We start from the raw sequence: 24,913 nt of genomic DNA, 5'->3' as shown, positions 1-24,913 counted from the left end.
TTCGGCGCATATAGTGAGGTTATGGCATAGCGGGTGTGTCCTGCTTGACCCGTGATCGTGATGAATCTGCCTTGTGGGTCTTTGAGTATTTGTTTAATGCGGATTGGGCAAGTTTTTCTCATTAGGATAGCAACTCCATTTTGTTTGGTCGTGGGGGAGTTTGCTGTGTGGCACTCTCTGTAATGTCTGCTAGTAAGGGGGAATGGTTTGGTTTGTGTGAAATGGGTTTCTTGCAATAATATTATATCCGCGTTGGTACGGTTTGCCCATCTCATTAGTTTGTGTCTCTTTGCGGGGTTATTGAGTCCTTTGCAGTTGATAGATACGCATGTCAGTTTGGTGTTCATGGTGTCCTGTTATGTGTGGGGTAGGTCGGGGGGGGGGGGGGGGTTATGTGTGGTTCCGGAGTGGAAGGGTTGTCTGTAACTTTGTTGGCTGTTATGTTTGAGGAGTCGGGTCTTTGAGTGTGTGAGGCCAGGGGTTCGCCTCTGAATCGGGGTGAGGGTCGGTTATTTCCTGGTCTTATACCTACGCTGCCAGGTGTGGTGGGGTCGGAGGTTGAGGGGGTGTAGGTGCCCGTGTATCGGTGCGGACCTATTCCTGTTCCCTCGTGGGTGTTCTGTGGACCCGGTGGGGTTGGAAGCGGATTTGGTCGCTTGTTACCAGATGGTTGTTGTTAAGGGTAGGTTGTGTGAGTTGAGTCGGAGGTGCCTGGAAGGGGTATAAACCTCGCTTCCCGTCCTCTCCGAGCCGTGAGTGTGTTACCTTAATCGTGGTCTTTTATCGGGTCATTGTAGCCCGTGGCTGGGGTGGCGCGTAGGAGGAGGCCACGGCATGGCCTGGTGTGAAGAGGCGGTAAGAGTTCCGTGGATCTGTGGAGAGAGTGTGCATATCATTAGACTTTGTTGTCAGATGTGGTGTGTGCTCGGGTCGCTGGGGGCCCATGTTGGCCGGTACTCAGGGGTTTCCCTTATGATGTCGGCTTTGTGTCTGAATTGTGACTGTGCAGTTGTAACCTCTGGGGGGGGTCGGTGGTATTCTGTGGCATTGGTAGCTGAGGCCTAGTCCCCTGTTCTGGCGTGTTTTGTGTACACTTACGCTAGGCTGTTATCTCCCTCGTTAACATCATAGTTGGAGTGAGCGTGAACAGTAAAACCATATGACATTTCAACATTGCAACCTGTTAGGATATATAGTTCTTAGTCCTTGTTTGGTTTATAGCGGTAGGTTCTGCTGGGTGAGAAGAGTGTCCCTCGACATTTGTGCCATAATATAGGGAGGATTGAGCAGTTGTAACCTTTGGATCCTAGTATAGGCAGTGTAGTGCTATTTGGTACCCGTGTCATAGTGAATGGGGGAATAGTGCCGTAGTACTCTTGTGCCATGTTACCGGTGGCGTAAAGCACCTCGGGGTTTTTTAAGCTTGTGGCTCTTTAGTTGGCTAGTGATAGAGTTTAGTAGTCTTGTTGGGCCGTGGCTCGGGGTGGGCCCGCTTGTCATGATGGCGGGTTGTGCCTTGGCCTGCTGAGTATTGGGGACGTATTTTGGGCTGTATAATGGTTTCTGCCAGACCCTCGCCATTTTGGCGGTACGGTGTTGGGGGGATTGTGAAAAGAGAAATAGAGAAACTGCTATGTTTATCAATTAGTTAAGCCTTCCCCTTTTTCCTCTAGTGGCTGTCTCACTGACAGCCGCTAGAGGCGCTTGCGTGATTCTCACTGTGAAAATCACAGTGAGAGCACGCAAGCGTCCATAGGAAAGCATTATGAATGCTTTCCTATGCGACCGGCTGAATGCGCGCGCAGCTCTTGCTGCGCGTGCGTATTCAGCCGACGGGGAGGATCGGAGAGGAGGAGGAGAGCTCCCCGCCCAGCGCTGGAAAAAGGTACGTTTTAACCCTTTTCCCCTTTCCAGAGCCGGGCGGGAGGGGGTCCCTGAGGGTGGGGGCACCCTCAGGGCACTCTAGTGCCAGGAAAACGAGTATGCTTTCCTGGCACTAGAGTGGTCCTTTAATCCTAGATGGACCTTGCACCCAGACCACTTCATTAAGCTGAAGTAGTCTGGGTGCCTATAGTGGTCCTTTAAGTATAAGATAGCATGTTGTCCGTGAAGATCTAACCAAATGTCTTTAATGTCACTGGATTGCTCTCAATGATGCACCATGTCATTGACCCCAAATGTACGGCTAAAACAGCAAATTAGTGGTTTAGTGCTTAAATTATATAGATAATAAATTTGACTGATCAAGCACCCAATTGAGCAAGAGTATTTCACTTGCTGACGAGAAAACCGCAGCAATGAATGTCCCGTAAGAAACAAGTACTAAGGATGGTTGCTAAACAATATTGAAAAGACATGTCTAGAATCAGGTCACACATTCTAAACAGTGTTTTGTAATGTAAAATATGCCAACACAACATGGCATTAGATGCAAAGAGCCAACACAACAAATACACATGCAATAACAGTCTATGTGTATGTACATATATTTTTAATTGATATGGGCATGAGTGCCTGGAGTAGTGGTCAATCACAGAGTAAATAATGGAAAAGGTATAATTCTTTCAAGTCATTTACAAAACCCAATGATCACATCTAAGAGAAAACTGACAATTGGTAGAGAAACAAATACCATGGAGAATTTGAAAATCCTCAAATGAATACCTTTGCAAAAGCTGTAGCATGAATGCTCAATCTTCAATATAACTGACAAAATATATTGACATTATATGAGACTTAAATTTGTCTGTTTTATATAAAACATTACATTTCTGGCATTTGTACTAAAATGTCTAACTTAGATGTATTTTAAGAGATCACCAACACTCTCTATTTTGGAATAATATTTTATGGCATGTTTTAGGAGAGGGATGTAAATACCTCTAATAACATAAATAATAATGTTGTGACTTTAATGAACACTATGTACAGTGGATTTACTCTTTGACAAATGCTATCTTAGCTGTACATGTTCTCTGTTTCTTACATAAAACCTATTCTGCATTGCTACATGATAGGAAAAAAAAACTAATAAAAGGCTGACACACTAAAATAGTCTTGTCTATAAACCATACTGATTTACAAGATGTTGATATCAAATAAAAAAAAATAATGAAAAAAAGGTAAATTACACACTATTCGAACATACAAACATTCATATTGAAACATGTTATATTTATAGAGTGTGGGGTCTTTATGCAATCACATAATAGATTAAAAAAATTGAGTGCAGCAAAAAGGTAAAACTGTGCTGCTCCCCCCAATTGGAGCCAGATGTATTGAATAGCAGTTACAAAAATGACTTCATTATTCAGCTTTCCTTCCCAATACACCTATAATATTTTGAGTTTTATGTAACTTTCACTTTTTTTGGGGGGGGGGAGGAAAAAAAATGCATTTTCACAGCAAGTGGGATAGAACAAGTCGTCTTTAGCCTGATTGACACTCTTCTAGTCATCAGGAGAAAAGATAACCCCTGCTGTTTTGAGGGCCCTACTTGGATGACAGCCCAGTCAAGGTCTGACTCTCAGACTTCCATTCTGCCGACTTTGTTCTTGTGTGTCTCTTGATAGAAGGGCTTCCAAAATATGTCTACAATCTAAAACAAAACTGGCTTGGAATAACCTGACAAAGTCCTTTAGGGGATATTACAAGGCGCCACTACAGCTGAGACCTGTGTTTTGAACTTTTGTTTTTCAGGCTATAACCACCTTTTAGAAATTACTTTTACTTTATAATGTATATTTTCCAACATATTCATAGTGTTTTATGTACATACACAAAAGGGCTCTGTCCGACATACAAACCATGACTTTGTCAATGGATCTTTATAATGCACAAATGAATGTGGTGCTTTTGGCATGTTTTGGGACACGGGCCTAAAGTAAATATTATACTCATTGTTTTGTTTTAGACTAAATGCATTTATTTCATCATATTGTCAAGAGAATATTTACTGTTAAATAAGGTTTGTGTAGTGTAATTTCCTGTTTCATATGAACTCCGATATGCATGAAATTAAGGTTTACGGCTTCACTTTATGGAGAAAAATTATTAGCAGAATTTACAATTCTCATTTCAAATCTCAATATGTGTATAAAATGTATTGACCATTTTGAGGTCACAATTTGTGACTATTAGATTAGCCGTTTCTAATACTCTTAACTAGTGGTTTTCAAACTTCAGTCTGTTAAATGTAAGTTGGACATGAGAGAAATGTGGTCAGAAGAAATTTGTAAGAGCACAGCTCTTGACTATGCATCTATATGTATGTTTTTAAAACATAGAATAAGAATACTCAAATACATATTATGACATTTAAGTAAGACAACAGAGCAAGATATTATAGTACCTAGAACGTGGTAAATCGTCATGTTTAAAGGGTTTATTTGAAATGGAAAAGCTCATAGAGGAGTAAGCAACACAATCCAACTTAATTACATATTCATACTGACATATAATTCACAAATATGAAGAATAAATATGTTTTTAAAAAAAATGCGGGGGCTGGGGCTGAACCTCAGAACTGAGCAGAAGCCATTTTCCTCAACCTTGGAGACGCTTCGTTAAATCTCTCAAATATCATGAAATGTCCTACTTAGCCGACCGTCTCAACACAGGTACTTGATTCCCGACATCCTAAGGCATCTCCACGTACTCTTCTTTTAGAACCCCAAGCAGGACTCACTACTCACCATAATTTGTAGGAGTTGCTGGGGACGGCCTCACAGCCGGACACTCTGAACTGGGAGCATGTCATCAGCTCGGATACAGCTGAACAACGCACAACTATGGGCATATTGAACGAATCAAGAGATATCGGAGTTCTGCTCCAACGGCATGCCCAGCCTAAAATGGCAGCCCCAGAAGTGCGTACAGCCCCTGCTGATCCACAGAACCATCCTTTACAACCACAGATATCTGACCTACCTGACCCAGACAGTATAGATGTGACAACCCTGGCCACAAAACAGGACATAGCAAATCTATCATAAAGAAGCTGCGGACGTGGAACTGGTTAGGGCTGAGGTGCAAATGATCACAGATAGAGTCCGTACCAGCAGAGGTCTCTGGAAGCCAACAAGGCTCTTCTACATGTGATCCGCCAAAGTAGTCCCCATTGTGCTATGAGGAGAGAACAGAACCCTTGCGCTGGGACCTGACTAAAATTTGGGCCGATACAGCTCAAGGCTGCATGTAGTTACCTGATTTGTGTTACATTAGATTTCTATTTTATATGTTTTTCTTTTCAGTTAGATATCTTTGACTGCATTATTCTCATTGATGCGGTCTCCTGGAGTCAGGAATAGACCTGACTAGCTCTCATTCCGAGTACCGACTTACAACTGACAGTCCTCACTCCTCCCCCAAACTCCCCCCCCCCCCCCTATCAAGACCACACCTACAGGATGCCTATTTACCCTCATATGGACTCAACGAGATATTTATTTTTCTTTTCTTATTATACTGTTTTTTTTCTGGTTTGTACGCTGATGTATACGCTCACTCGCCCGCATACATCTGCAGGCAGCACTTAATATTACTTTCAGTCACCTCCTTCATAGGTTTGGTTGTCTAATCACTCAGCCTCACTTGTTTACATTGCCAACGCCATGTCAACTACATTCCTTCCATTTTATTTTTAACTTTGTATGACCATTAAACTAGGCGTAGTGTCTCGACGCTTCTTACTCTATTTAACTTCTGTGACTTCATCATGCCAAGATACCAGCACTCCACGTACCCAGGTGCCCCATTTTCGTTTACCTCATCAGATTTTGCCTAGGCCATAGTTTGTCTGATACGGTTTGATTTAAGTGTTCAATCCACATTCCAGCTAGTCTTTTATGTACTAAATCTTTTTTCTTCTCTTTTATTTTAATTTTAAAAACTGTGCAAATGTTCTACATGTCATACCAATGGTATAATCTGTCAACACCTGAATGGCACGCAGCAGTTGTTGTGGCACTTCACACTTGTTTGTACTAGCTTGCACATTTAAAATAAATAAAAAAACGACAAAATAAAAAATATTTTTGCTGATTGGAGTGAGGATTGGTCAAATACAGGTCTGTTCATTCATCAATATTTGGAAAGGCCCCAGGGAGCGTGCGCAGCTTAGCGGACAAGGGCACATGTATGAGTGTGGGAATGGATGAAAGAGGATGGGCTGTGTTTATGTTGGGGGAGTGTGGTATGAGAGGAAGTGGGTGGTGATAATTGGGACTGACCTCCGTGCCACTTAGGAGCCGGGCCAGCAACAAGTTTCTCTGCCTCCTCCTGTTGCTGGGCCTGTTGGATTTTCGGCCTGTGGGGTCTGGCTCCCCCGTGTCTCCCCCCGCGGCACCCTCCATGGGCTCCTGCCCTCTGGCTCTGTGAGCCCCAGCACTCCTCCAACAAGTGGGCCCCCCTGCGTGGCAAGCGGGGTGGCACTCGGCCACTGCCGCCGGATGGAGAGGGGATTCTGGAACCCCCTCATGGGCTCCTGGGGGTCTATTTGTCCTGGCCCTTCCCCTCCTCTTTAGCCCAGGCAGGATCTGCGGGCGGTGTGGGTCCAGCACCCCCCCGGGGTTCTTCATTATTGCCCTCCCCATCCTTCTTTATTGTCCCCCCCCCTCCCCTTGCAGGCCTGTTTTCTCCTTTTCCCCCCCTGGGGTGTATGTCCTTGCTTCCAGCCTGGCTGGTTCTCTTCCCCTCTCCCCCCCCCCCCCCGTGTCTATCCTCCCCTGTCCCTGGGGCCCTTTCCACCCCCTCCCACCCCCCACACCGATCCCCTCTCCTTACCTGTCTCGGCAGCCTCCTGTTCTGGAGCGCAGGCTCACCTTCTCTCCACTGCTTCCTCAGGCTTTAGGTGCAGTTGCCGGATCGGTCCAGCAGGTGGCGTCTGGACCGCGCTACAGGTGATGGAATCCTTTTTTTAAGCTGCTGTCTCTGCTATGGTGCCGCCAGCAGTTCCTGGGGTGCTGTCAGGTGAGTCATGTCTTCCTGCGCTGCCTTTTCAGGTCGGGTTTGCGGGATCTACTCTCTCAGTGGGAGCGGGGTGCGCTGGGGGCTATGGGGTTGGACGGTCAGCTGCGCTCAGTGTGGTACTCTCCTGTCGCGACGGTGGGTACGGAGGTGTGTGCTCTGTCCCCAGCGCGGCGGTTGGGGAGGGTGTTAGCCTCTTCCTCGTTGGGGGCTGCGCCCCCTCTCCCCTGCACGTCTTGCAAGATATTCCCCCCTTTTGCCCTTAGAGGATGCCCCTCCTCTGGGGGACAAGGAAGGGTAGGACTCAGACGAAGATAATGTAAAGTCCGTTATAGGAATTCCTAAGACTTTGGGGAATTGGGTACGGGTGTTCGCTATCTTGGTGACCGCGATTAGGGGGTGGGCCCCCCAGCGCTGGTTGGTGCTATTTTTTGCTACCAGGACCAGAACAATTTTGTCTTCGCCTCGCGGTCTGGCCCTCTGTGGCGTGGGATCAGATGGACACTGGCACCTGGCTCTCCATCATGATCCGGCCGGCGGCGCACCAAGGGAGGTTGTCGTCCTTTCTCGTCCGACCAGGTTGTTGCTGGAAGTTTAATGTTAGCCTATGTACGTGGCGGGTCGTGCCACTTTAAGCACGAATGCTCCCAACGTGGTAGGGCTCACTCAGCCTCCCACTGTTTCGAGAGGCGTGTCCCTGGGAGCAAGGGGACTTGGGGGCTCAGAGCGACGACGCCGGTGCTCGAAAGTGCGATGCGCCCATGGCTCGACTGCTATTGAATCGGCGGACCGTGGGGCTCCTGCCGGAGGGGGTTACCCACGGCTTCTGGATCCCCTTCTCGGAGCGTGCGGCTTGGGGGGCGGCGCGGATCTTAAAGGAAAGGTTAAAGGAACTTAACATGTATAGCTTGGAGGAACGACGAGTCAGGGGGGAAATGGTAGAAACATTTAAATACATCAAGGGAATTAACACATTTAAGGAGGATGCTATCTTTAAAAGTAGAAAAACTACCACGACAAGAGTGCATAGTCTTAAATTAGAGGGACAAAGGTTTAAAAATAATATCAGGAAGTATTACTTTACTGAGAGGGTAGTGGATGCATGGAATAGCCTTCCAGCTGAAGTGGTAGAGGTTAACACAGTAAAGGAGTTTAAGCATGTGTGGGATATGCATAAGGCTATCCTAACTATAAGAGCCAGGGACTAATGAAAGTATTTTAAAAATAGGGCAGACTAGATGGGCCGAATGGTTCTTATCTGCCGTCACATTCTGTGTTTCTAAGTCAGTGCTTGTCTTCCCTCAGGTGGTGCTGGATGAGCTCCTGAAAGAGGTAGCTTGGGGGGGGGGGGGGGTTGCAGGACCATTTGAGGCCCCGCTGCTTTCCAATTTGCGGATGTCCCCCTTGGGCTTGGTGCCCATGAAGGAGGTTTCAGCTGACTCCTACCCTCAAGGGGGTTCGGTTAACCCCTTAAGGACACATGACATGTGTGACATGTCATGATTCCCTTTTATTGCAGAAGTTTGGTCCTTAAGGGGTTAAAGATGTCTCTGCGGAGCTGTGTCGGGTGTCCTATGCATCCTTCGATGCTGCGGTGCTCATGGTCAGGGCGGTGGACCCCGGGGCATTGCTGGCGAAGGCAGACGTCGAAGCAGCGTTCTGCTTGTTGCCGGTTCACCTGGACTGTCATCACCTCCGGGGTGGTGTGTTTGATGGACGGTATTGTGTGGATATGTGCCTCGCGATGGGTTATTCATATCCTGCTTTACTTTGAGTGCTTCAGCGCTTTCCTGGAGTGGGTAGGGCGGCAGGAGGCTGGGACCGACTCGTTGCTGCATTACCTTGATGGCTTTTTGTGTGTGGGGCCGGCGCCTTCCCTAGCTTGTCGACTCTTGCTCGACTCGGCGGAGCGGGTGTTTCGCGATAATGTTGAGGGGCTACGCCGGCATGTGGCGGTGGCCGGGGGTCTGAGGAAGACGCAGCTGTGCCAGCTGCATTCTCTGTTGGGGAGGTTGACCTTCACTTGTCGGATCATGCCCATGGGGAAGGTGTTCAGCAGGCGATTGGTGGCCACGTCTACCGGGGCCGCTGCATTTTATCCGGCTCACGAGGCAATTGCAGGATGACCTGGAGGTCTGGGATTCCTTCCTGACAGTATAATGGAAGGTCATATTGGCAGACGCCAGAGGTGTCCAGTTTGGACTTGCACCTCTAGACAGACGCTGTTGACATAGTCTGGTTTGGGGCGATCTTGGGATCGCGCTGGTGTGCTGACATGGCCGGCGGCGTGGTCCGTCTCGGCTTGCCTTCCTGGAGCTTTCCCATTGTGGTGGCATTGGAATTGTGGGGTCGGGAGCTACAGGACCGTCGGGTCGTTTTTCACTGGGCCAACCTGGGGGTTGTCCAGGCGATTAACCAGCTCTTTGCCTCTTCTCTTCTGGTGATACGCCTGCTCCAGCATCTGGTGCACCGGTGCCTGTGTCTTGATGTGTCGTGTAGGTCCGGTTCCTCTTGGGCCAGGTATTCCAGGGTATGGGTGGAATGGCAGGCGCTGGAGTCAGAGGTGGGTATCGTTGCGGGTTCGCCCGCTTGTTACAGTGTATGTTGCGACTGCTGGGTCGTTGGGGTTTTCGGCGGGTATGTCGCCCTCGACGGTGTCCTCGCGCTTGTCTGGGATGATTTTCTGTTTAAGCCCTAGGGTTGGGAGGATGTCACCATAGAGTTTCTGGTGGCAGGCGGAGAAGGGCCTGTGCAGGGGTCGGTTACTGCCGATCCAATGAGGCTGGTTTAGGGGGCCCAATTGTGTCAGGTGCTCCCAGAGGTGTGCTACGTGGATGACGAGATGCCGTTTTTTAGCCTCGCTTTTCGTTGGCATCTTTGAGGCCATGAGGATTGGCGAATTGGTCCGAGCAGGTCGGCCGGTGGGGGGACCCTATTTGCGGATGTCCAGGATGGTCAGGACCTGGTGTCCTTCCGGATTCGTCCGTCGAAGACCAACGTCTTCGGCAAGGGCAAGTGGGTCTCGCTGGCAGCGGTCCCAGGATTGGCCACTTCTCTGGTCAGGGCTTTCAGGGAGTTCCGCGAGGTGCGGCCGTTCCTGGCTGGCCTGCTCATGGTACATGAGGATGGGAGCTTCCTCTCCCATTTTTCAATTTGTCCGGGTTTTTCGCCTGGGGTTGGCTGCTTTGGGGGTAGACGGCGCAGAGTTTGGCGGGCATTCTTTACGCATTGGCGCTGCGACTGAGGCCTCTCGGCTGGGTATGCAGGATCAGGAGGTGCGGGTATAGGAAGGTGGGACTCTAGGAGTTTTGTTTCCTATGTGCTTTCCGCTGGTTTACCCCCAGGGTCTGGATGATTGAGCACTCCTACATCCACTGGGCTCGGCAGTGTGCGGCGGTCCGGGAGGGGAGCTGCTTGACCTTACGCCTTCGACTGTGGAGATTCGGTGGTTCGACGCCAGAGTGCATGAGATGGGTCCGGCTCCTCTTGGGAATTGGTCAGGCTCGCTCGGTTGCTGGGGGTGTCTTCGGTTCTAGTCATCCCTCCTAGGGGTAATGACCTGGGGACGGTGCTGGTCGGGGACTTGGTGGACATAGTGAAGCGGGACTTGTCCCAGATCCTTATTTATTTCCGGGGGTTTTGCATAACTGTGGTCTGAGGTTGTGGGGAGGAACTATTGGCAGCAGGCACAAAGCCAGAGTGCGCTGAACCGCTGCTGTGAAGTTAACCGTTGGGTTTCCCAGTTCATGGTAGGGGTTGGGGGGATACCCATTCGTCATAGGGTTTTTGAGAAGGAGGCGGCAGATTTGTTTCGGTCGGATGGGGTTCATCTGACGGAGATCAGGCTCGACCGTTTTAATCTGGCCATTCAAGTGGTGGTGGAACAGGCCATGGTTGGTTTGTTTGGGGCCCCCGCTGATTTTAGGCTTAAAACGGCGGGGGTGGTGGCGGGGGGTGTGTCCTTGTCAAGTAAGGGGTGGTGGATTTTTGCAGGTTAAATGAAGGTGGGGGTAATGGCCGGGTCTCATCCTCCCCTGTCTCTTTGGTGAACCTTAAGGGGTACCAAGTTGGACGTGTCCCCACCGAGCTAAAGCCAGCTGGTGGGGAGCATTATGGTCGGCCCCACCGAGCTAAAAGCCTGCTGGTGGGGTGCCAAAAAGGAAAGAGGGGTTTATTGTGCCGAGGGGGGAGGTGAGAGCCTTTGGGAAGAAGGAATGAGATTGGCAAGAACGTGTTGGACAAGTACTGCATGACATCATGCAGTTATTTACATGTTATTTATTTATTTATGAGAATATTAAAGTTATACATTGAAGGAGTCGTGCAGTATTTGTGTTTTAATAAATGCTGTGGCCTGTTACTTCGAAGATTCGGCGTCTGTCTTTATTTGGTGGGAAGCTATGGTTTGGTAAAAGGTCATCCCATCCAATGCCCACTACGTACATACATGTGCCACAGAGAACAGGAGTCTCTTACATCAGGGTTCAACACTCACCAGATATTATAAAGAGAATTCGAAAACAGAATATATCAGAAACATTTCGCTGTGTGCAGAGGTGATTTGCCTGTTAAAGGGACACTCCACTGCCCAATTATAAATAAAATTAATCAAAATCACTGTTTAGTAGATATACCCCAAAAGAAAACTTACATGCATTTTTTTAATGCATTTTTTTTTCATTGGGGTTATATCTAAAAACAGCTTGCAAAAACTGCAGTTCTCTTGTCTGCTTCATTTGCAATAATCCCCTTCTAACCCCCCATCCCCCAAGGCATTCTATCCAATCACAGACTTCCCAATGCAGTTTAATGAGAAGTCTTTGCAAGGCCGGTGCTTTGGACACTTGCCTCTTGAGTTCAGTGCAAATAAGCTATCTAAACCAGGACATAACAGGACCTGTTGTCTACTTGAAAATCAGGGGTTGTAACCAAGTTACTTATGAAAATAAAACAGAATGGTGAGAGCACTCGGAATAAAAGAGATATTACCCACTTTGAAGATAACACTGCAAAGAAAAACAGATATAATATAGGGTAATAACGTCTGTTAAATCAAATTAAAAAGTGGATTTATTGCACTCACATACACAGAGCCAATTAGAAGCTGGCTCAAGCTAAGCGCCTTGAACAGAATAATCTCTGAGGACTGGAACGGGAAACTTCTTAATGGGTGTCTTCCCACATTTGTTGCAAAAATCAGGAAAGCAGGTTGAAGATTTGCACACAAAATTTAATAAAACAATTAAAATCAAACTGTATAAAACAAGTTTGTAATAACAGGAAAAGTCCCATAAATAAATAAGGAAAAAAACGTCCCAGAATGTCCTTAGAGTCCACCTTACGCGTTTCGGCACAAAGCCTTCATCAGAGGTGCTGTATTCTGTTCAGGCAGAAGGATTCTCTTTTAAAGACTGATTTGGCGCCGTTTTCGCCGTCTTCCCGGCACTTTACTTCCGGGTTCTGACGTCAGGACGCGTCCTGCGTCCTCACGTCCTGACGTCACTTCCGGTTTCGGCGAGAGACGTGTTGGAACCGTCATCTCGCAATTCTATACGTTTAGATCATATAAAACATAAGAATTGCCACAATTAAAAACATCAATACATAGAGGAATGAGGAGAAGGGGGGAAGGAAGACAACATGAGCAGTTCTTCAGCTTCTTTGTAGAACATAGTGTAAGACTAAAAATCAAATTAAAAGACATATTAAAAAAGGGTATAAATTCCCAATTATATATTGGATAAAGATGCACATAAAACATATTAACACATATTCTCAATATATTTTCAATATATAAAAGAATAAAATACAAATATTAGGTTTAAAGGGATAAAATTAAATATATTTATTGATCTCAAAATCGACATTTAAACCCTTTGGGACCATGGTGTCCAACTCAAACATCCATTTCATTTCTGTATATCCCAGGGTATAATCTCTCTCTCCTCCTCTCCAATGTGTTTTGATCATCTCAATCCCCATTAATTCTATACCACTCGGGTCTCCATTATGTACCTCAGCAAAGTGTTTAGAGACATTATGGTTTAAAAAATTTTGTTTAATATTGTATATATGTTCTCTAATTCGGATTTTTAAATTACGTATTGTTTTGCCAATATACTGAAAACCACATTTGCAAGATAATAAATAAATAATCCCTTTACTTGAACAATTCATAAATGTATTTATTGTGTATTCTTTTTTAGTAACTGCTGATGTAAAATGGGAAACTTTTTTATTTTTATTTATTCTAAATGAGCAACCTTGACATGCACCGCAATAGTGGAAGCCTTTACTTCCTCTCAAGAATTATTTATCCTCCGTTTTATCTTTATCTAAAAAACTTTTTGTTAAAATCTGTTTCAAATTATTTGCCCCTCTAAAAATGAATTTAGGTTTAAAATCTAAAAAAGGTTCTGCTTCTAAATCTTCCTTTAATACATGCCAATTTTTTCTGATTATCTTTTGCAATGCTCCATTATTGGAGCTAAAATTAAGTGGTTTTCTCGGTCTTTTATATCTAACCTCAGTCCATTTATTTTCTTTAGTATATTGTCTCTGAGGGTCTTCTATTTCCCTTCTGGTCCGAGATCTCCATCTAGGTACTGCTTCCTGGACTGGTCTTACTTCCATTTTAGTTCTTCTATTATTAGGGCTTTCATATCTCTTGCCGTATTTAGCGGTTGGGATAAATCTCTTTTTCTGATAATTTTCTTTCAGAGAAGGTCTAATATTCCCACTTTTATAGTCTTCCTGATCTCGCTGTAATTGTTTTCTTTTTATTCTCTATAACCTTATTCTCTATATTTTTAATTTTTTGAATCATTAAATCTATGATCTCATTTAATTCATCCATATCTTTGAATGGTTCTAACTGGGATTGAATTTCCCTAATAGAAATATCCAGCTGATTTAGGACCTGTGATTTCTGTTCTATTAGGATCCCTATCATATGTTTGGAAAACGATTCTAGAGAATTATTCCAGATCTGCATGAAGACTGGGTTATCTTGATCTGACGTTGGGAGTTTATCAAACCTCAGTCCTCTCGGTGTAATTTGGAGTGAGGTATATTTTTCAAACATAAACACTTCCCATTTCAATTTCATTTCTTTAATAAGGAGTTTTTCCAACTTTGAACAAATAGTGTCCAAATCGTTAGAAATAACTCCATTTACAATTGGGTTATCACCAGAAAATTTCTTATCTAGGTCTTTTAACCAACCTGACCTCAATTGACCAATAGACATATGAAATTAGTGCAGAATATGTCAACTTTTTAGATCTTTTAATTTATATTGAAAATAATACAGTTAAAAGTAAAACATTTTTTAAAAGCGTTGATGTGAATAGCTTTATAGACTTAAAAAGCTGCCATTCCAAACCTTGGCTAACTAACATCCCAAAAGGACAGTTTTTAAGGCTCAAAAGGAACTGCACAGAAAGAGAGGAATTTTTTAAACAAGCGGAAATTTTAAAAAGAAATTTATTGAAAAGGGGATATATAAGAGAAGATCTAGATACAATTGAAAATGAAATTGCAGAGAAGGAAAGACAACTCCTCCTGAGATATAAGAATAAAGAATTGGGAAATAAACAAGATAAGAATAAAACGATTCCTTTCATTTTTAATTTTAGCTCCAATAATGGAGCGTTGCAAAAGATAATCAGAAAAAATTGGCATGTATTAAAGGAAGATTTAGAAGCAGAACCTTTTTTAGATTTTAAACCTAAATTCATTTTTAGAGGGGCAAATAATTTTAAACAGATTTTAACAAAAAGTTTTTTAGATAAAGATAAAACGGAGGATAAATCATTCTTGAGAGGAAGTAAAGGCTTCCACTAAGGCTTCCACACATCAGCAGTTACTAAAAAAGAATACAAAATAAATACATTTATGAATTGTTCAAGTAAAGGGATTATTTATTTATTATCTTGCAAATGTGGTTTTCAGTATATTGGCAAAACAATACGTAATTTAAAAATCCGAATTAGAGAACATATATACAATATTAAACGAAAAAATTTAAACCATAATGTCTCTAAACACTTTGCTGAGGTACATAATGGAGACCCGAGTGGTATAGAATTTATGGGGATTGAGATGATCAAAACACATTGGAGAGGAGGAGATAGAGATTATACCCTGGGATATACAGAAATGAAATGGATGTTTGAGTTGGACACCATGGTCCCAAAGGGTTTAAATGTCGATTTTGAGATCAATAAATATATTTAATTTTATCCCTTTGAACCTAATATTTGTATTTTATTCTTTTATATATTGAAAATATATTGAGAATATGTGTTAATATGTTTTATGTGCATCTTTATCCAATATATAATTGGGAATTTATACCCTTTTTTAATATGTCTTTTAATTTGGTTTTTAGTCTTACACTATGTTCTACAAAGAAGCTGAAGAACTGCTCATGTTGTCTTCCTTCCCCCCTTCTCCTCATTCCTCTGTATTGATGTTTTTAATTGTGGCAATTCTTATGTTTTATATGATTTAAACGTATAGAATTGCGAGATGACGGTTCCAACACGTCTCTCGCCGAAACCGGAAGTGACGTCAGGACGTGATGACGCAGGACGCGTCCTGACGTCAGAACCCGGAAGTAAAGTGCCGGGAAGACGGCAAAAACGGCGCCAAATCAGTCTTTAAAAGAGAATCCTTCTGCCTGAACAGAATACAGCACCTCTGATGAAGGCTTTGTGCCGAAACGCGTAAGGTGGACTCTAAGGACATTCTGGGACGTTTTTTTCCTTATTTATTTATGGGACTTTTCCTGTTATTACAAACTTGTTTTATACAGTTTGATTTTAATTGTTTTATTAAATTTTGTGTGCAAATCTTCAACCTGCGTTCCTGATTTTTGCAACAAATGTGGGAAGACACCCATTAAGAAGTTTCCCGTTCCAGTCCTCAGAGATTATTCTGTTCAAGGTGCTTAGCTTGAGCCAGCTTCTAATTGGCTCCGTGTATGTGAGTGCAATAAATCCACTTTTTAATTTGATTTAACAGATGTAATTACCCTATATTATCTCTGTTTTTCTTTGCAGTGTTATCTTCAAAGTGGGTAATATCTCTTTTATTCCGAGTGCTCTCACCATTCTGTTTTATTTTATCACTTGTGTTTTTTAGTGGTTAATTGTGACCCACTAAGGTGATTGTAGCACCAACATTTGTTCATCGGTTTTATTTCACCGTGTGTTTTGTATTTTATACTTATGAAAATGTCAATTTCTTTTGATATCTGCACTTTTTCCAAAATGAAAAAATAGGACACACTCTTCACACATATCAATCAAATATGATTGATGGTTAACGGACAGGCACTAAATGTCAAATGGCACTATACACGACATGTAAATTAAATAAAAGCAGAAAAAAACCTGGAAAAAAAAAATGTTAGCAAAAATATAAAAACTGTGAAATCATTTGAAAATGTTATTTTTAAAAAATATATATTTATTTTTCAATAGTAAATAATTTGTACTATTCTGCCTTCCTACTTTATTGTTTTCTCATTCCGCATTTGTGGAATTCCATATTTTTTTGTATACTTGCTTGCTACATTATCCTTGCTCCTCATTTATTGCTACCTTTATCGTCTTATGACCCATGTCTTTTCCGAAAATTTGCAATCTATGCATTTGACTAGAAAAATTGAGAGCAAAGTGGGTTTACTTGTGTAAATATAAAGAAACTAACAATTGTTTTGTCTGTATAAGCACTAGATGAACCAATGGTGGAAAATAAATTCCCAACTTACCGCCAACAAAATACAAGAAACTGAAACGAACTTGGAGAAAAGCAATAAAAATAAAGTAATCAAGGCTTATTGCGAAACCAAATGTTTCTCTTGTAATTGACCAGATCAAGATCAGATATTGAAGTTCCTGTAAAGTAGTTTGAATTTACAAAGCAGATTATATAGTAATGGTATTCATACATGCTATGTTATATCTATCGATATTTATGTTCTATCCTCATACTTCTGCGTCTGGGTAGAGAAAAATCACTATTCAAAGCAGAATCATTTCTATACAGGTGTGTGCATTTGACGATAGCTAAACCTTGATTTAAAAGGATGTGTATTTTTCTTTCCTTCTCTGTATGTTTAAAAGGAAAAGTAATTTTTTATAACCTTTCTATTGTGCTGTTTTTTTATATTTGATCTCCAACAATGCCTAATTGTGTATTATGTCTGTAAACGTACAATGATATTTTCAGTGATTTGTAATACTTGTTCTATATTTTTCCATCTCCCTCTGACGTTAAACTGTAATATCTCCAAACCAAAATGAACTATCAAATTTTTTTTATAGTTTGTAGTACATAACATTGGGAAGAGAATCCCCTCTCCAGCATATCCAGAGTAAAAGGATAAAGAAGACCGAAAGATTATGTTGCGAAGGGGGACACATATAGCCTCTGCCTTGGGTTATTGCCATAAGGAACATATTTTTATTTTCTCATAAATATTATCTTGAAAGAAAAGAAGATGCCCTCTATTAATAGATTTACCCAGGGCTTACAGATAATATACTATGTCACTGTAAAATTAACACATTTGTAGTTTGATTTCCTTTTCCACCCTTTCAAATGGATCCTTCAGTATCTCCTCTATGACTGTATGTATATTGGTGAGGACCAAACTAGAGAAGTAGTATTGAACTGCATGTGTAAAAACTCTTCATTGGCTACTACATGCTTAAAATAATTCTATGTGTCTTTTGTTTTTCAGATTGATTCTGTGACTCTTAAGAACAGTATGAGAGCTTTAACCGAAGTTTTCTATGCTGCTATCTTTGGATATGATGAGGTATGATATAAATTCCAAGTTATACTTCATATAACCTTTGTTGTAGTGGACTATTTTTCAATAATAGGCCTTGTGAACAATTTAGTTAAAAAAAAAAAAAAAAACTACACAATTATATCGTTATGGTGGGGAAAAATTGTGATTGAAAACCACTTCCACCTTAAGTCTGTGGATAGTTAATACAATGTTAAACAAAAATATGCACACCAGTCAAGCCATAAGACTTGCTTTTCACACAAAAATCACAAATCTGCAGTGATGTTACTACTGCAAAGGATTCTTGGTGGGAATATGCAAATTAGTTAAACAAAGAATCACATTTTTGCCACATTCCATTTTAAACATGGATTCCTTTGAGTCCGTGTTTGCTGTATACAACAGCTTTGAAACACAACTTAGTTTTGTTGTTAATGCAACTCATTTTTCCCCACCATAACCGATTTGGATTTTGCTTCCCAAGCACTACCAAGCCTCAATAAGCAAACCAGTAACCAACCTCATGCTTAGGAGTTGCATTACCAACGAAACAGCTGTCCATGAGTGGTTTACTGGCTTTGCATCTTTTCCTAAGTTGTGTATCAAAGCTGTTTTATACAGCAAACACAGACTTAACCCCTTAAGACCGCAGGGTGTTCTATGCCGTCCTTATTTTGGTGGCTCTAAACTCCGCAGGGCGGCATAGAACTCCCTGCGATCTTTTGTACTTTATAAAAAAATTATATGCAAGCAAAAAAAATGTACAGTCCAAAAATAAGGTGCGCTATACCTTTAAAACACTTAATATGTGTAAAATATAAGATATTATTTTATATAATATATCAATATTATAAAGTGCATGTGCAATGTGCAACACGTGAGAATATAAATCCAAAAGTGGAGATACACACAGATACAATGGTAGAGCAGTGAAAGTCTGCTCTAACTGTGTTGGCATAAGTCCTCTTTTCTCAGGACTTAGAGACCTTTTAGAATCAGGACAGCAGCTTGATCCTTCAGAAGTAGTTTATTTGTCCTGATTCTAAAAGGTCTCTAAGTCCTGAGAAAAGAGGACTTATGCCAACACAGTTAGAGCAGACTTTCACTGCTCTACCATTGTGAGTGTTACTCTTCCTTATTTTACTTTATATATTTAATTACATACTACCCTTTGTTTTTCTCTTGTGTTTGCTTTATATATCACCCGAGGGGTAAACAGCGCCATTTATTGCGTGTTCCAGCCACTATCTGTAAGTGTGTATCTCCTCTTTTGGATTTATATTCTCACGTGTTGCACATTGCACATGCACTTTATAATATTGATATATTATATAAAATATCATCTTATATTTTACACATATTAAGTGTTTTAAAGGTATAGCGCACCTTATTTTTGGATTGATCTTTTGTACTTACCCGGTCGCCGGCGATCGCGGTATGGGGACTTACCTGGGAGCCCAGGGCGTCCCCCTCCGTCCTCTTGACCCCCCTGGGCCATGTGATCGTGAGGTCCTTGCGAGGACCTCACGATCACATGGACGGCATAGCCGTCCAAGGCAATGCCAGCAGGGGTAGTGCCTGTAATGACAAGATTCAGAGTGTTGCCATGGTAACTGCGGCAACGCACCGAGCTCGCGAGAGGAGAACCCGGCGGGGTACTCTCTCTCTCCACCCTGGGTACTCTCTCTCTCCCATGCCGGCTGCCCGCATTACAGTACATTTCAGAGATCTCTGATTTCCCCTCCGGTCATGCACGGTTCCTAGGGTGCCGCGGCACACAGTTTGGGAAACGCTAATATAAGAGGTTTGCCCTGTAATATTGGCATAAAACATATTGCGAGGCCATATAAAACTGTTTGTTAGTTGTTAATCTGCTACTCCTTTCTCAAGATAGTGTCACAAATTTATGAAACTGCAAACTGATGATTTATATCAGGAATCTGTTATATGCAACTCTTTCAGGGTCTTTCAAGTGTGAATTGCCAGAAACTCAAAGTGAATTTCACATTTTTGGACAAAATAGTCACCTGCTCAGTTTTTCTGGCCTAAAATTTTAAATTCATGTTGAATTCACTGCAAATTCATGACAATTCGATTCTAATATTATTATTTCACCAAACATTGGGCTATTTAATTACAAATAAATAAAGTCATGGTTCCACCTTACCCATTATACATTTAAGGTTAAACAAAAATATTTTAGATTGTAAGCAGACTGGTAGGACTTTTAAAGCCTACTGTGTTTGTCTGTCAAATAAAGTTTTGTTTTTATACCCGTTACTCCATGTTCTGCAAATTTTGTTGGCAACAAATAAATGATGATAATGTTCTAATGCTCCTGTGTAGTTTAACAACATTACATAATAAATTAATGTAGGTTGTGACGGTACCAACCCCGCCACTGGGCATTAGAGGAGCCTGGTTGCCCGCCTGCTCCCTCTGGACTATGGCCCCATGTTGAAACGCTTGATTTTCCCCTGCAAAGATACGAAAGCCGGGTCATTCGGTACTTTCCCCCCAGATAGCTATGCCATGGAGCCCATTCGTATAACGAAAGACTATGTGAAAGACTTTGGCTCCATGGCAATTGAACTGTATGTATGTGATCTGAGCGCCATTCAGTAATAATGTGTGCTCAGATCTAAGCTATCTGGGGATATGTTGAATGTACCTGTTTTATGCAATAGCTGCACAGTTATATATATTTATGTACAGTTATATAAATTTATGTCTTTTGCTGCCATGTGTTCAATAGAGTTTTGCCTCTGTCCTTGGAGATAATTTGATTACTTCCCAATTATGTCCAGGATAGAAGACTCTGTGGAACTGGTTTTGGGCAGAAACACCATGCTTCATTTGGTCACAAAGGACTTTGATCTAACTTTTGACCCACTGTACCAATTTGTGTGATTTTGATGTATGTTTGTATTTGGAGTATGCTGATTCTGAAAATGTTTTATGTGAATGTGATGCATACTTTTAAAGTTATGAATATTATGTAAACACAGTTCCTTCCTGTAATAATTACATTAACCCATTGTGTAAGGTAATTGTATCACAGGCAGAGGGGAGGATTTTGTGTGGGAGTGTCTGAGTGTATTGTACGTGTTTATTGGTTGTTTTACAAAACCCTGTGGTGGTACTAACGTGTAAGAATGTGTATATAAGAACAATAAACCCACAGCTCTGCCTAGTTCTACTTCACCCTCAATTTGGAGTGCCATCTCTTATTGGCGGAATCTGCTACAAGGGATTGCTATGCTTGTCATACTCCCTTGCTAAATCACTACTACTTGTAAAAGCTTGTTCCTGCCTTGCTCTCTGGAGGAGTCTACGGTGGTTATGGTGTCTACTGGAGTGCTTAGAGCCCTCAGGAAGCACTAGGAGCATCCTTCAACGGAGGTACCCAGTCGGGGTGCCAGGTGATCCGTTACATAGGTTCTGATACATTTTAAAAGTTCCTGTTAGATTTGCATATTCAGACATTTGACAAACTCTCTGCTGTGTTATACTGTGCTTGATTTGAAAGCTGATTGGGCTTAAAAGGTCACACAAGCCATCATAACCACTACAGCCCACTGACAGATTTCAGGTTTCCAATGTAGGTTTACTGCACCCAGCATCTGCAGAAGCTGAAAGAAGATCCTGCCCTCATTAATTGGCTGAAAGCATCAGCAGAATGTGTGTATGTGCATTGAAATTTGCACAAAACTGACATTAGCCAGCCTGGAACTCTTATTACATTTCCGTCAGTAAAGGGGTTAAACTTGTTTGGTGTTTCACAGCGAAATGCTGCACATATTGACTCCAGGCAAGTGGTCATGGTGTTTGGAGTAACCTTTTATGCAAACTTGTGCTAAAAACAAATATGTAAAATATATGCATGCCAAGTGAACAAATACAAAAAAGAAATACGCTTTTTTTCTTTTTCGCTATACATCTTTAAAAGAAAAGAGTTTAGAAAAGTCTGTCTTAGAGCATCAGTTGTGCACTCTGAGCAAGTGTGCTCAGTCCTGGAATGGCCGATGCTTTCTTCTATAGAGACATCTGGCACCTCCTGAAGGAGAAGACTGGGTATGGCATTGGCGCACAATTGACCCAAGCAAGTTTCAGTGCATGTACAAGCATACAAAATTAAGCTCTGTCCTCAAGCTATTCCCTATTAACGGTAAATAACTGTGTAGGGGTTTAATGGGTAAAATGCCTCTATGTCTTCTGTCTTATTAGAGAATTAAATTTTTAGCTGAAAGCACCACGGTGAATTGTTAGTGTAGGACTTTGGTTTTGCCTTGACGTGGCAGGTAAGCTTACACGTGAATGGCCATTGGAGTGGTACTAAAAACCCTCCAGTTATTTAAATGTTTTTTTCTTAAGTTTCTTAAGTTTCAGAACGCATTAAAACAGTCTGACTACTTACCGTGTGATGGTGCCAGCCGGCCAGGGCCGGTGCAAGGATTTTTGCCACCCTAGGCAAACAAAAATTTGTATTGGTTATGGTGCGGTCCCTTTAAAATATGAATATGCTGATACTAATAACCTATACACATTTTTGCATCAGTGATTTAGCCTGATATATTTTTTTTCTGAAAAAAAAGTTAACTTTGCACTATCCCAAATCCCCATGTACATTTAACTATGGCGAGACTTTTATTACTACTCCAATCAGGCCCAGACTGGCCATCGGGCACACCGGGCAAATGCCCGGTGGGCCGCGGTGGCCATGGGCCGATGCCGGCAGGGGAGGTCACAGGATCTCCCCTGCCGTTCTATGCAGGGCCGGCACTATCCGAGCGCCGGCCCTGCCATGATGGGCCGGTGGGGAGATCAGAGATCTCCCTCACCGGCCCACTTTAATAGACATGCGGCTGGGGAGGGAGAGGACCCGGCGGAGCTCTATCTTGCAGGCTAGAGTTCACTCACCGCTGGACCACCAGGGATGGTGTGCGACTGCGAGTGCCGGTCCACCCCACTCTCTCCTTGGTACCCCCCCAGGCGAAAGGTAAGAAGGGAGGGGGGGGACATAATGCCTGCTTATTAGTTGTTGTTTTTTTACCCCCCAACACACAATCCCTTTTAACATTCACACTCAGCACTCTCACACGCATCACACTCGGCACTCTCACACGCATCACACACATCACACTCAGCACTATCACACTCAGCACCCACACAAATCACACACAGCACCCTCACACACAAATCACACACACTGCACCCTTAAACACAGCAGCCTCACACACCCAGCACCCTTAAACACATCACACACAGCACCCTCAGACACATACACAGCATCCTCACACACATCAAACACAGCACCCATCACACACACATACTGCACCCTTCACATAAACACTTCACCCCTCACAGACACCCACTGCACCCCTCACACATACACACAGAACCCCAACACACTGCACCAAACACACACACACAATACTTCGAAACATATTTATATTATATATATACACACACACAGACACACTACAGCACCCCTCACACACATACTGCACCCCTAAACACATTACATTCCAGACACACACTAGATCCCTTACCCAACTCTGGATCATATACACACACTAGATCCCTATATACACTCTGATTCTGTTATATACACACACTCACTAGATCTCCTACACATTCTGGGTCCTTCAAACACACACACACACTACATTCCTAACATACACACTCTGGATCCCTTATACATACACTAGATTAATTGTAAACAAACACATGCTACACCCCTAAACACACACACTCTCTACAACCCCTACAAACACTACATCACCTATACACACACACACACACACACACACACTATAGCCTGTATGCACACACTTACTACATCCCCTATACACACATTCTCTACAGCCCCTAGCCACATATGCATTACATTACACCACAAACACAACACAACTAAAACCGACCTTATTACACAATACCACACCACAATCAGCTCACTCTACACACACACGCAATACCACAAGCAGGCTCCAAACACACGCACAATACTCTTTCCTGACCCTTTTGTCTCCTGGTATCCGTTTATAGAGACACCAGAGACAAGTTGCAAGGAAACACAGTGCAAGCATGTTATTAAATTAGCTTGCACTGTGCAGAACAAATACAGGGCATTTTTTCTCATGCTAGAGCTCTTTAGCAGAGCTCTGCCCTGGAAGAGCATTGACCCAATGCTCACTTTGAGAGGGGGCGTGTTTGTCATTGGTGATGACGAAACACACCGTCTCTGCCCCGCCCCCTTCTTAGTGGGCCGCTGTGCTAAAAAAATGCCTGGGCCGAATTTTTCTCCCAGTCCGGCCCTGACTCCAATTAAATGAGCACTATAGTGCCAGGAAGAAAAAAAGTTTTCCTGGCACTATAGGGTTATTAGGTCCCCCTCCCTCTTGGCCCTCCTCCCACTGGGCTGAAGAGGTTAAAACCCCTTCAGCAACTTACCTTAATCCAGCGCTGGGCTCCCTCGGCGCTGGTGACCTCTCCTCCCCCTGCTGACATCAGAGTGGAGCCGAATGTGCATGCGCGGCCTGAGACACGCGCGCATTCAAATCGCCCATAGGAAATCATTACTCAATGCTTTACTGTGGGGATCTGAACTCACACTGTGTGAGTTCAATGCGATTTTCACACTGAGAATCGCGGAAGCGGCCTCTAGTCAGGGAGACAGCCACTAGAGTCTGGAATAACCCTGCAATGTAAACATAGCAGATTTCAGCTGCAGAGTTAAAACTTGGGGGACCTGGCACCCAGACCACTCCATTGAGCTGAAGTGATCTGGGTGCCTATAGTGGTCTTTTTTTTTTTTTTTTAATTCTTTATTTTTGTTGGTATACGAGAGTTAAACACATAGTACATAATGTGCAAAAAAAGAAATAACATGTATGAAATACATTTGAGATTGTCATCATATAACAGGTATAATTGCACATAAACTTTGACACCCGGTTTTCAATAGGTAAAGCCCTGCTTTACTCCCTCGTGCTAGTAACCGTTAAGACGTGCGACATCTCAGAGGGGCTAGTAGACAGCGTTATGTGCTCTGCTTAGGAATGTTGGGGCTGTAGGCTCAGCTTAGGCACGTGTACTATTGGGTAAGGGAGGGTGTTTATCATGGCCGTTGGCCATTGA

The 24,913-nt window shown here is 43.0% G+C and overlaps 1 protein-coding gene across 1 annotated transcript in view; it reads left to right on the top strand.

Moving 5' to 3' along the window:
• LOC134565740 (ubiquinol-cytochrome-c reductase complex assembly factor 1) overlaps positions 1-24,913 on the top strand; it is a 216,431-nt gene that overhangs the window by 170,083 nt on the left and 21,435 nt on the right. The window contains exon 8 of the mRNA XM_063425387.1: positions 17,720-17,797. Coding sequence (XP_063281457.1) covers positions 17,720-17,797 — 78 coding nt within the window. The remainder of the gene's footprint in view (positions 1-17,719; positions 17,798-24,913) is intronic.

The sequence above is a fragment of the Pelobates fuscus genome, chromosome 6 (genome assembly GCF_036172605.1).
Source record: "Pelobates fuscus isolate aPelFus1 chromosome 6, aPelFus1.pri, whole genome shotgun sequence".
Lineage (NCBI taxonomy): Eukaryota > Metazoa > Chordata > Amphibia > Anura > Pelobatidae > Pelobates > Pelobates fuscus.
The sequence above is the reverse complement of the archived record's forward strand: the minus strand, read 5'-3'. Positions and strand labels throughout refer to the sequence as shown.